Source organism: Rhinopithecus roxellana, chromosome 11 (genome assembly GCF_007565055.1).
Source record: "Rhinopithecus roxellana isolate Shanxi Qingling chromosome 11, ASM756505v1, whole genome shotgun sequence".
Classification (NCBI taxonomy): domain Eukaryota; kingdom Metazoa; phylum Chordata; class Mammalia; order Primates; family Cercopithecidae; genus Rhinopithecus; species Rhinopithecus roxellana.
The window spans coordinates 21,056,950-21,070,420 of record NC_044559.1 but is presented as its reverse complement, the minus strand read 5'-3'; the positions used below and the strand labels follow the sequence as shown (position 1 = coordinate 21,070,420).

Below are 13,471 nucleotides of genomic sequence, written 5' to 3'. Positions count from 1 at the left end.
TATATGTATATATATGTAATGTGTATAAATGTATAATGTGTATGTATGTGTGTATATATGTGTACACACATATATATGTACATAAGCATCAGGGTCTGAACAAGGACCTTTCCTTTCATATAATCTTAATTTTTCTGCTTATCTGTGGTTTTAATTTTGCTCGTATGGAGGTGTTTCATTCAGAGATAATAGCAGTAATTCCTTGATAGTAATGATGTAAATGTTGCAATGCCCTTTCCCATCCCTGCTTTTTTTCTATAGGAAAAGGGCGAAAAACAAGTCCTGGAAGAATCTGCATTTGAAGAAATGGAAAGAGATTTTCAGGGAGTTCTTCATGAACTTTCAGGAGACAAAAGTCTGGACAAATTTCGGATTGAATATGAGAGGCTTCATGCTGTCATGAAAAAGTCTTATGACAATGAAAAGCGTCTGATGGCCAAATGCAGAGAGCTAAATGCAGAGATTGTAGTGAATTCCGCAAAGGTCGCCACTGCCCTTAAGCTCTCTCAGGATGATCAGACCACCATTGCATCCCTAAAGAAGGTCAGTGATCTTCTAGAAATGGAATGAACCTGAATTTAAAACATCATTCTCTCATTACATTGGCACCTCTAGGCTGGTAGTAAATGAGTTATTAGGTAAAAATTTACATGATTTTATATTCATTAAGCCTAAGGAATAATGTTCATTTTCAAAGAAAATGATTTTTTAGCCTAGGTGAATCATATCATGCAGAAAATAATGGAGAATCTTACTGGCTTGGTTTCTGAGAAAAGATTTAGAGATAAGTAAATTCAATATTTGGAATCTCAATATGTCTTATTTGATGCATGATGAGTAATTTAATACCTCATGATGATAGCTTAACTGTTAAAGATATTTTCATATTTCTGCTTTTTCCGCTGTTTTAGTAAAGATTGCCTTGAGAATTCCCAGGTAGTAGTTTTCATGACCTTTCTTCCTAGCACCCCTTTTCTTTCCTCTCAATCCTCCCAGTTCCTCATAATAGGAGAACAGAGATTCAGTCTGGGGATACTGAGGATGTATTGCCTTGTTTTACACTAGATTTTTTTCATCCTTAAATGTGTTGCATTATTTTGAAGTAAAATATAAACGTTCCTTGTTGACTCATGATGATAAGAGGTTGAAACATAATTAAAACCCTAAATATGAGAAACAATTTATAAAATTTTTAGACAGTTGCCTTGATATCATGCAATTAGATGCCACCCAGTTCAAATGAATTTCCAAGTCCAGCACTAAATATGGATTATCAATTATCTTAGAAACTATTCACTTTTAAGTGCTATTTTAAAATTTATTGTCATGTTAGCCTCCTAACTGGTCTCCTTGCCTGCAGAAGACATGTCCTTCTTTATTCCATCCTTGCTGAGAAACCATATAAGAAGGCTTTAAGTTGTTTTATAATGGAAAAAAATTTTTTCATTGCAAATTTAAAAACTGATGATGGGCGGGGAGTGGTGGCTCATGCCTGTAATCCCAGCACTTTGGGAGGCCGAGGTAGATGGATCACTTGAGGTCAGGAGACCAGATTGGACAACATGGTGAAACCCCGTCTCTACCAAAAATACAAAAATTAGCTGGGTGTGGTGGCATGTGCCTATAGTCCCAGCTAGTTGGGAGGCTGAGGCAATAGAATCACTTGAACCAGAAGGTGGAAGTTGCAGTGAGCCGAGATTGTGCCACTGCACTCCAGCCTTGGCAACAGAGCAAGACTCTGTCTCAAAAAACAAAACAAAACAAAAACCCCAAAACATACAAACAAAATCTGGAAATGGAAGTCATGAATGGATTAAAATCTAATTAGTAAAGTTGATTTGGATAAAACTTTTGTAATCTTTTTTAAATGTAAATATCTTTCATTTGTGTTGCTAAATATAGCACATATGGTTGCTACATAACAAATATTCCACAAACTGACATTTTACTTTGAATCACTGAATTATTTGCTATAGTTACCCAAGGTAATCTGTCTAATGTAATAGTGACCATGAATTTGTTACATTAAATACTCTTTTCCACCCATTTTATTCCTTGTCAATATACAAGTGGAATATTTTAACCTAAAGCTTATAGGTTCTTATCTATTTAAAAGACCCACATTCTACTTGACAGAATTTTGCAAGAAAGTTAAGTGGTAGCCTAAAACTCAAAGCTGTTGTGTATTAGTTGGTCATCACATTGCATTAAAGAAATACCTGCGACTGGGTAATTTATAAAGAAAAGAGGCTTACTTGGCTAATGGTTCTGCAGGCTGTTCAGGAAGCATAACACTGGCATCTGCTCAGCTTCTTGGGAGGCCTCAGGAAACTTAACAATCATGGCAGAAGGCCAAGTGGAGCAGATGCTTCACATGGGCCAGAGCAGGAGCAAGAGAGGGAGAGGGGAGGTGTCACACACTTTTTTTTTTAAACTTTTAAGTGCAGGAGTACATGTGCAGGTTTGTTACATAGGTAAACGTGTATCATGGGGGTTTGTTGTACAGATTATTTAATCACCAGGTATTAAGCCTAGTATCCATTAGTTATTGTTCCTTATCCTCTCCCTCCTCCTACTCTTCACCCTCTGAAAGGCCCCAGTGTGTTATTCCCCTCTAGGTGTCCATGTGTTTTTATCATTTAGCTCGCATCTATAAGTGAGAACATGTGGTATTTGGTTGTCGTTTCTTGTGTTAGTTTGCTAAGGATAATGGACTCTAGCTCCATCCATGTCCTTGCAAAGGACATGATCTTGTACTTTTTTATGGCTGCATAGTATTTCATGATATACATGTACCACATTTTCTTTATCCAGTCTATCATTGATGGGCATTTGGGTTGGTTCCAAGTCTTTGCTATTGTCAATAGCACTGTGATGAACATATGTGTGAATCACACACTTTTAAATGACCAGATCTCGTAAGAACTCACTCACCATCACAAGGACAGTACCAAGAGGATGGTGCTAAACCATTCATGAGAAATCCACCCCCATGATTCAATCACCTCCCACTAGGCCCCACCTCCAACATTGGGGATTACATTTCAATATGAGATTTTGGCAGGGACATACATCCAAATTATGTCATGTTGCAAAATTTACTGTTTGTTGCTCCTTTACTGGAACTGCTGTAATTCACTTTTAAGTATTTATGTCAATATTGCACATTGCAGTTTATAATAGTAAGGAAGCCAAACCTGCGTGGGTCATTGCCTCCATTCCCTGTTATGGGTTTTTCCCATATATAAGCATTTGATGAGAAGGCTTGGGCTTGAGTTTCTGAAAAATGGGAATTACCAAGGTTGTTTGGTACAATTAGGTAACAGTAAAGAACAGCATTGTGTGGGTTGTTCTAAAGCTCACAATGCCACTAGGAACTCACTTGGGACCAGATGATAAAATGTATTTTTTATTTACAAATCTATCGAGAGGTTTAATTCAGTCTGTCAATTTAGGACTCGGATCTATGATCATTCCTCATGTGATAAAACTTAACTGTTTTTCCTTTTAATATCTGGACTTGGAAAGCACATAAACTTTCCCTTCTAATTTTGCAAACCTTGCAGTAAGTGAGCCTTGTAGCCACACTTAGCTACACAAGAAAAAATACCCTCTGCCAGTCCCTACTTTATTTTATTTTTATTTATTTATTTTTTTCGAGACAGGGTCTTGCCCTGTCATCCAGGCTGGAGTGCAGTGGCATGATTGCAGCTCACTGCAGCTTCAGATTCCTGGGCTCAAGAGGTCTTCTAGCCTTTGCCTCCCTAGTAGCTGGGACTACAGGCCTGTACCACCATGTCCAGTCCAGTCCTCTTCTTTCAATGTGCTATTCACTATTGACTAGCTCATGTTAAACAATTTAGTCAGTGCACCTTTATACAACTACACTGTGGTTATGGTGTTATTCTGTTTGCTAGTTTATCTTGCATCTAGAACCCAGTTTGGTCTTTCTCACTGATATCCTATGGCCCATCTAGGAAATTGAAAAGGCCTGGAAGATGGTGGACTCAGCCTATGACAAAGAGCAGAAGGCCAAGGAGACGATTCTTGCTCTGAAAGAGGAAATAGTGAACCTGACCAAACTAGTTGAGCAAGGGTCTGGACTGTCAATGGACCAGGATAGCAAGTAGGTCATAGCCTTGTTGATGTATGTTGAACTTGCCTTTGCAGAGGCCTCCTTCAATAGACAGCCTGGGGCTTGCCAGTGTCTTCTTGAACATTCTCTGTGATACAAAACTCTTCTTTATTGGGTTCTCAGAGATTGTTTTCTGTCTATTGCATTTTAAGTAATGCTCTTTTCTCCACACCTAAGAACTTCTAATTCGTGGTTATCTTAAACTTCTGACTCCATAGGAATTCAGTAGTATAGTTTCAAAATGAATAAGATGTTAGGTTTATTTATTTCTCTTTGACTTGTGTAGAATATAAATGACTGATTTTCTGCCCAGAGTCCCAGCTTCTCCCACCTACTCCCCATGATCAATCTCATCACCATCCCTCCCACCCTTCAGTTTCTAGGCCAGAAAACAGAGCTGCTCTTCCCTCCTGCTGCTCCTCCATCTCTTAAAGCCACTGTCTTGTTGACTTGGTCTTCTAAGCATGGCCTTTTACTCCTTCTGGTCACCAGTGCTACTGCCTTGGTTCAGGCCTCCTATTCTCTGCCAGATTTGGCAGTAGCCTCCTAACTGGTCTCCCTGACTGCAGAAGACATGTCCTTCTTTATTCCATCATTGCTACCAAATCTAGGCTCCTGAAACACATGTGCACCTATCCCCAGCATAAACACTTTCAATAGCTACCCATACCCAAAGGATAAAGCCCAGACTCTTGAATGTGTCATCCAGAGCCCTTTGAGAATCTGCCCCAATCAGCCTCTCTAGCCTCGTGCCAGCCCATCAAGTTGCTCACACCTCCATGCCTTTGTACATGCTGCTTTCCATGCTCAGAATGCCTTTTCTTCCATTCTCCCCATGATCACCTTTTATGCCTCCTTTAAGACCCATCTCAAACACTGTCTTAACTTCATCACCATCAGCATCACTCTTCCAACATCCTCTCCACATCCAGACTCCAATGACCACACAGAAAGTCACTATGTTTTCTATTTCCATAAGACCCAACATTTACCTCCAGTATGGCACTGATCAGATTGTATTGAAAATTATTTGTTGATGTGCTTCTCTACCCATTAGGCTGTGAACTCCCTGAAGGAAGACACCTTTATATCCCCTCCAGGAGCCCAGCACTGTATGGGGCATGCAAAACATGGCATCAATGAATGAATCAAGAATGAACATACACTTCCTTGGGCAACCAAGGAAATTAACCAGATCTGATGTTGCTATTTCAGTTTCTTATGTTTTTTTGATGCGTTGATCCAACATTGACAGATAGTTCTAAGTACAGGTGTTGGGACAGGGAATAGGAAATAAAAACAGAAAATATGATGCCTGTAGTGTGGGCTTTATCTTCTCGTTAAGGAAGTCAAGCATATTCAGAGCAACTACTGAAGAGGAATGCGAGGGAACTGATTCAGATACAAGGCATTTTAAACAAGCATTGGAAGAGGGTGAGGAGGAGAACTGAAGAAAGAACCCAGCCCATAATTTTATCTTTAACAGTGTGCCCAGGTGTAACTGTCTGTCTTCATAGTAACCTTAGAATTTGAGGTTTTATTTCTGGAGTAGAATTTGAGTGCAGGTTTAAAGTTTCCTTATTAAACATTTGTTACATCAGAGGTGTTGGTAAATACATTTTGTCAAATTACTGTGTTTTGAGCAGTCATTTGATGACTGTCAGCTGCAAGAGTCTGCAGTGCAAGTTCTCCTCTGCCTTCTCAGCTCCAAGAACTGCCTTGTTCTACATTCATTCTGCTGCAGAGGTCGTATCAGACACTGAGCTTCCACTTGCAAAGTGCTAATTCTGCAGAAAGTCGTGCCAAATCATATGGAATGGCTTTTGAAATTTGGAGGTAACTGGTTTACAATTCAAATCAATAAATATTGTCACATAACCTCCAAAAATGGACATCATGAATGATTTTCCCAATTTTGTTCTTCATAACATTTTATCTGGGCTGCATTCATTTGGGAGAAACTAATCTCTTTGGGTAAATGGATAGAAAACTAGCAAAGCATATTATTTGGTTCTGTTTATGTTTTATTCTAGAGTTTATAGCTGTGATCATAGCCCTCCAGTGGATATATTAAACAAATAATTTCCTAAATTGACATCTGCTTAGGATTAATTACCAGAGTTCACAATAGCAACATAGTCTTATTGTAACAAATTCAAGGAATACAGAGGTGTGGAAAGTATCAACCTCCACAACCTTCCACCCTAAATTTTTCAGAGATAATCAGTGATATGTTTTTCTGGGCTTCTGTAAAACACACACACACACACACACACACACACACACACACTCTCATGCATGAATAGACATTGTATTTTCTTAAAGATAAAAAAATAAATTATACTATGCATGTTATCTTTAGTACTTCTTTCCAGTTAACATCTCACAATCTGATCCCATATCATGGCATAAAGATCTTTCTCTTTAATGCCTGAATAGTGTTAATCATTGACCTGACATCTTTCTCATGAAAATGAGCTCAGAGAATGATATGAAGGACCCCTGAGCAGGTGGCCATTTAGTCTGACTCCTATGTTCTTCCTATTTAGCATCAGAGATTTACTGAAGTTCAAAGAAGAAGTGACAAAGGAGAGAGACCAGCTCTTATCAGAAGTGGTAAAATTACGAGAATCGCTAGCTCAGACCACTGAACAGCAGCAGGAAACAGAGCGATCCAAAGAGGAGGCTGAACACACCATCAGTCAGGTCTGCCATGGAGGGCAAGAAGAAGGAAGATTTCCTTCCAGAGGATGTTTGTCCTTCCACAGTCTCTATTCCCTTCTTGTTCCTTTCTCAAATTTACCCCCTTGTGCCCAAGTGAAGCATCCTCAGTTCTGCTTATCTCTTTAGTTTGTTCTCTGGAGAGGAGCTTTACTTGAATTGAGCGACTTGATTTGTTCTTTCTCTGCATGCTCTGTCTGAGAAGTCACTGAGGCAGGCACTCCCTACTTACAATTCTGGCTCAAAAAGATGATCCCCATGAAGGCCAGGGGGCCCAGCACCTGGGGATGGTGGGAGTCGTTTCTTTGGCCCTTCTTATTTATTTATTTATTTTTTATTAGAAAGCCATTTAGTGGACTCCTTCTGAACACTTTTATATAAAGCCCGAAGTCAAATAGATCATATACAATATGCAGTCCCCAAGAGAAAAACGTGAGACTTCTTTGAACATGAGATAAGAAAAATGCTTTTCATAGAATTTGGACATCAAGATAAACGTATAGTGCTCTCTTTAGCAATATCCAAGGTCATGCAAAACACAATTTTATAGTTAGGGTAGCTAGTCCCGTTTTATTTAATCCCTATTGATAGAGAATCGGATGAATTCTTTCCATGTTTAATGCCCCTAGAACTCTGAGCTTCCATATGTATTTGATTTTGTACCATACTTTGTGGATTTGTTGCCCACCATCAGAGTAGTCATTTGGTTTCAAGGCCCCGAGAAACAGTATAGAATATTCCTGAAAAGTTTGAACACTGGGGCTCAAGGATGTCTGCCCTATAGGGGAAATGCTACTACAAAGTGACTGCCCTGACAATCACAGACCTGAGAGAGCAGGGTGGGGTTTGACTGGCTGAGGCCTGCCATGGTCAGGGCTCATCTCTTTCTCTCTTGTCCTTCCCGCACCCTCTAGTTCCAACAAGAAATCCAGCAACGTCAGAATGAAGCTTCCCGGGAGTTCCGGAAGAAGGAAAAACTAGAGAAAGAGCTCAAGCAGATTCAGACAGACATGGACAGCAGGCAGACAGAAATAAAAGCCTTGCAGCAGTATGTGCAGAAGAGCAAGGAGGAGCTTCAGAAGCTGGAGCAGCAGCTGAAGGAGCAGAAGGTGAGTTGGGTGTGGGCCTTTGCTAAAAAAACAAGAAAAACCCAGAATGGCACCTTTGTTCACACCCATTTGTGCATTTTGAATTCTCTTGGAAAGCAGCAAATTCCCTTCACTACTCGTGGTGATGATGTAAAACTTAGCATTGCAATTTGGTCTTTGAATGGCTCTTATGAGGTAGTTATGCCCCCCTTTTAAAATTTTCCAGCTCTAACAGGTTAATAAGTTTCCTTTTAACCTTTTATTGACCTATACTACACATATAGAAAAGTGTATATGTCACAAGTCAGCTTGATGAATTTTAACCACTCAACCGCATCTTGGTCACCTGCTCCCAGCCGGAGATACAGAACATTCCAGCACCCCTAGAAGCCCTTTTGTGCTCCCTTTTAGTCATTCTCCCCCTAAAGTACCACCTCTATCCTGAATTCTAAGCAGAGTTTGGTTTTGCCTGTCTTCATACTTTACAGAAATAAAATATTACAGGATATATTCTTTGTGTCTAACTTCTGTTATATTCTGTTTGTGAGATTCATTCATGTTGTTGCCATGTAGTTATAGACTTGTGACACCCAATATGGTAACCCTTAGCAACAAGTGGCTATTTAAATTCAACTTTATTAAAATGAAATTAAATTTAAAATTCATTTCCTTGGTTATACCAGCATCATTTCAAGTACTCAGTAGCCACAGGTGGCTAGTCGATGCCATATTAGCACAGACAGAGAACATTTACATCACTGCAGAAAGCTCTACTGGACAGAGCTCAGTAGACCATAAACTCTCATTGCTGTACAGTATTCCATTGGGTGAGTATAACAATTTATTTTTAACAGTTTTATTTTTATTTATTTTTATTTTTATCATTATTTTCTTTTGAGATGGAGTCTCTCTGTCACCCAGGCTGGAGTATAGTGGCATGATCTCAGCTCACTGTAACCTCCACCTCCTGGGTTGAAGTGATTCTCCTGCCTCAGTCTCCCGAGTAGCTGGAGTCCGCCACCATGCCTGGCTAATTTTTATATCTTTAGTAGAGACAGGGTGTCACCATGTTGGCCAGGCTGGTCTCGAGCTCCTGACCTCAAGTAATCCAACTGTCTCAGCCTCCCAAGGTGCTGGGATTATAGGCATGAGCCACCGCGCCCGGCCAACAGGTTTATTTTTAATTTATTTTCAAGTTTAGCAAACTATGGTCAGTCTTTATTTATTTTTACTATGGGACTGTTTTTAACACTTTCTCTATTATAGCAGTTTAAGGTGACACAAGTATTGGTAATTGTATTATGTTTTCTCTCATTTCTTAAAGAAGCAATTCATTTAATTGAAAAGTCTTTTCTTAAATATGTTTTTCCTCAGGAAGCTTGTTTCCAAAGACTTGTCAAGTCGTATAGCAGTTTTATACTCAAAAATAGATACAAGTATACCTTTTTTTGTCCATTGCTCTATTAATTTTATGTAAAGCCAGAAGTCAAATAGATAATTCACAATGTGCAGCCTCCAGCAGATAAACATGAGACTTCTTTGAGCATGAAACATAAGAGAGAGGCTTTTGGACATCAGGATAAAAACTATCCTCCTATGAAACACAATTTCATTTTTAGCATAGCCAGTTACATTTTATTTAGTCCCTATTGATGGACAATTGGTTGGATTCTTTTCATGCTTAATTTTTGTGTGCATGGGAGTTATATTTTGCAGACATTACTTAAGCTGTCTTTCTATTTTTATCCTGCAATTCATTTGCTATCCCTCCACCTCCCAATAGAAATGAGCCCCCAAGATATAATCCTTTGTTTTTATAAAACCATATCTGCTCAGGATAGTCAAGGCAGAGAAGAGGAAAATCTGGCTGACACTGAACTCAAGCAGACATAAATCACTCCGCTGCTGTTCCATGGTTTTGACTTAAGTTAGATTAAAAGAAAATTGTCTCTGTGTTGGTGTTAGTGAACAGTTCTGTTGATGAAAATGTTGCAGGATTTTAATGCAGGATTTGCTTCTGAAGATGTAGCTTCCAAGCCCCACAGCTTATAAAATCCGTTTGAATCTCTAGCTCATTTGCAATGATTATAGCAATTGTTGCGTATGCAAAGCCTGCCAAATGGCAAACAGGCATTAAAATATTTATCCACCACCTGTGAACAAGACTTCCCAAGGCTCTCAGAAAAAAAATTATGCTCACTGTGTTATTCATTAGAAGGCGTCATTTTCCTCAACCGTTTAACATTCATCATATTTGAGTGCGTTAGTGCTTTCATCGGGGATAAAGAACAATTTCTACAAAGACAAAAACTCAGGGTTGCTGTTATCTTCCCAGGAGGTTTGTGGGGCCCCCTGTGTGTATATACAAGTATTGTAATCAGATTAAAAAGCATTAACCAGCTCATTCCATCCCTTTCAGATATTGAATGAGAGAGCTGCAAAGGAACTCGAGCAATTTCAGATGAGAAATGCTAAACTTCAGCAAGAGAATGAGCAGCACAGTTTGGTTTGTGAGCAGCTATCCCAGGAAAACCAACAGAAGGCGTTGGAGCTCAAAGTAAACACCAAGTCACATGTCTGTTCCCTAGCTCTTCCTTCCTCATTCCCTATTAACACAGGTTTGCCTTGGCAATTGGAGCCCTCGGTTGGATAACCTGTGTTGGCTCTACTGAGTGCCTTGACACATCAGAGGCAGGTGCAAGCCTATAGTGATTGCTTTATGCCCAAAAGCAGAGTTTGATGGCTTCCATTCTTATAAAATTGCAAACCTGATTATTGATCATATCGTTATGCAAATGGTTTCCAAAGTGAGCTCAGATGTCTACCTCTGTAACTAGCCTTGCAAGAAACCAGTTGCTCAAAGCAAGAAATCCATTCATACATGTGAACAGCAAAAAATTTCAGATTATAGTTTACTACTTGTTGGAGAAGGTGGGATGGAATGGTTGAGGGAGAGACTGATACTACCTAGTATTTACTTACAGGATTGTGGAATCATGATTTCCACTTCTGTCCAAGGTATACTTTGAGACAGATTTCCTGTTCTTCTCCTTGCTATCATTGAAGAGTGCTGGCAAATTAAGTTTAGATAACAATTTATACTCTGATATATATTGTACACCTACCTGCTTAACAGAGCAGCTTTATGTTTGTCACTTTAATTCTGAAAAAATCTATATTCCCCACTCTGGTTATGTTAGAATACTGGATGTAAAAAGAGTGGTCTAGCAAGAACCAACCCAAATGTCCATCAGTGAGAGACTGGATTAAGAAAATGTGGCACATATACACCATGGAATACTATGCAGCCATAAAAAGGATGAGTTCATGTCCTTTGTGGGGACATAGATGAAGCTGGAAAGCATCATTCTTAGCAAACTATCACAAGGACAGAAAATAAAACACCACATGTTCTCACTCATAGGTGGGAATTGAACAACGAGAACACTTGGACATAGGATGGGGAACCTCACATACTGGGGCCTGCCGTAGGGCGGGGAGAGGGGGAAGGAATAGCATTAGGAGATATACCTAATGTAAATGACGAGTTAATGGGTGCAGCACATCAACATGACACATGTATACACACGTAACAAACCTGCATGTTGTGCACATGTACCCGATAACTTAAAGTGTATGTGTGTGTGTGTGTGTGTGTGTGTGTGTATGAATAATACATAGATTTGGGCTGAGAACCATAACATTTTTGTATCACAATCTCTTTTGAGAAGCTGATGGTAATACACACATGCACACACTTATTTGCATATCTTACATCTTGTGTTGCATGCATCCCCAAAATAGGAGAGGTTTCCAGGATTTTTCTGAAGTCTAACTGTGGAGTCTGGATTAACCACTGAATTAGAACATCTTAGAATTGGAAGAGGCCTTAACATCAACTAATTTGAACCCTATAGGGTCTGAGGGTCTGACGCTGAAAAACTTTTAAAACAGCCCAGAATGGGTAGACTTGAAACCATTCTTTATGAGAATGCAATAAGTTAAAGCAGAGATGAGATGACTACTTAAGTCAAAATAATATATTAGCCCCTAAGGTAAAATTAAAGGAAAAAGACTCATGCCATTAATTCTTTCCCTTGATAGCATGAATGGGGCATTTTGAAAGATGGACTATTTCTGTTATTACATCATGAGCCTAATGGGATTCAGCCTCTAGCAATAATCTGAGGATAACATGAACAGCTAATTTTAGTCTCTTCATTGTTATGAGCAGAGATAATTGCTAACCTTTGTTTGCAAAAGAATCCCAGCTGCTTTTCCAGTCACTTCTAATGGCAAAATTTTTAAAAAGTGAATTTAATTAAAATTTCCAAAATCTGGAAAGCTTGAAATCTGTAGGCAAAAATCAGGTGCTTTTCTTTGCTGGGATTATTTTTGGGGGACTGTTTGCCATTTTATAGACTGCCTATTCATACTATGAAATATCTGGTCCACTTATCCATATGTATACCTACAGACTAACATACTTTGAGGAAGGAGGACCCCTTCTCTAGTGTATATAATTGACCTACAATGGCCCAGTGAGTCCAAAAGAGTGTTTGAATATTTTATAGCATGTTAATAACCTTCTGAGAGAGATCACTTCATAAGTCCATGAAAATTGCTAATTAAATACTATATACAAAATTCACATATTTTTGATACATATAACTTAGCGTTCTTATCTTATTTGATTCTACAATTAGTTGGTGTATTAGTTCATTTTCATGCTGCTGATAAAGACATACCCAAGACTGGGCAATTTACAAAAGAAAGAGATTTAATTGGACTTATAGTTCCACTTGACTGGGGAGGCCTCACAATCATGGTGGAAGGCAAGGAGGAACAAATCACATCTTATGTGGATGGCAGCAGGCAAAGGGAGAGAACTTGTGTAGGGGAACTCCTCTTTTTAAAACCATCAGATCTTGTGAGACTTAGTCATTTAGTCTGTATCATGAGAATAGCATGGGAAAGACCTGACCCCATGATTCAATTACCTCCCATTGGGCTCTTCCCATAACACGTGGGAATTCAAGATGAGATTTGGGTGGGGACACAGCAAAACCATTTCAGATGGTGACTTGAAACAAAATTTTTCAGTCTTTTTATTATTTTTAGTTTATAAAAATATAAAACATAACCACATATTTTATTCAGTGAACAGAGTTTTTAAATTTCTCTCAAAACCAAATTGTGTATGCTTGATTTAATCTCACAGAACAACTTTACATTGCCATGGGAAGAATTTCCTTTTATTGGTTCTGAGTTTACCATCATCCAGTTCCTGGCTCTTCATTTACAAAGTGTCTCATTAATTCTTTCTCACTAATTACAGGCCAAAGAGGAAGAAGTCCACCAAATGCGCCTTGACATCGGGAAGCTCAACAAAATCAGAGAACAAATCCATAAGAAACTGCACCACATTGAAGATCAAAAGGCAGAAGTCGAACAGCACAAAGAAACCCTAAAAAATCAGATCGTGGGATTAGAGAGAGGTAAACCATTTTGTGCTTTTATTCATTTA

General features: G+C 38.9%; 1 protein-coding gene across 1 annotated transcript in view; it reads left to right on the top strand.

Moving 5' to 3' along the window:
• Positions 1–13,471, top strand: part of CFAP58 (cilia and flagella associated protein 58) — a 111,252-nt gene that overhangs the window by 5,833 nt on the left and 91,948 nt on the right. Inside the window, exons 2-7 of the mRNA XM_030941164.1 lie at positions 262–543; positions 3,978–4,126; positions 6,685–6,841; positions 7,771–7,965; positions 10,364–10,501; positions 13,283–13,442. Coding sequence (XP_030797024.1) covers positions 262–543; positions 3,978–4,126; positions 6,685–6,841; positions 7,771–7,965; positions 10,364–10,501; positions 13,283–13,442 — 1,081 coding nt within the window. The remainder of the gene's footprint in view (positions 1–261; positions 544–3,977; positions 4,127–6,684; positions 6,842–7,770; positions 7,966–10,363; positions 10,502–13,282; positions 13,443–13,471) is intronic.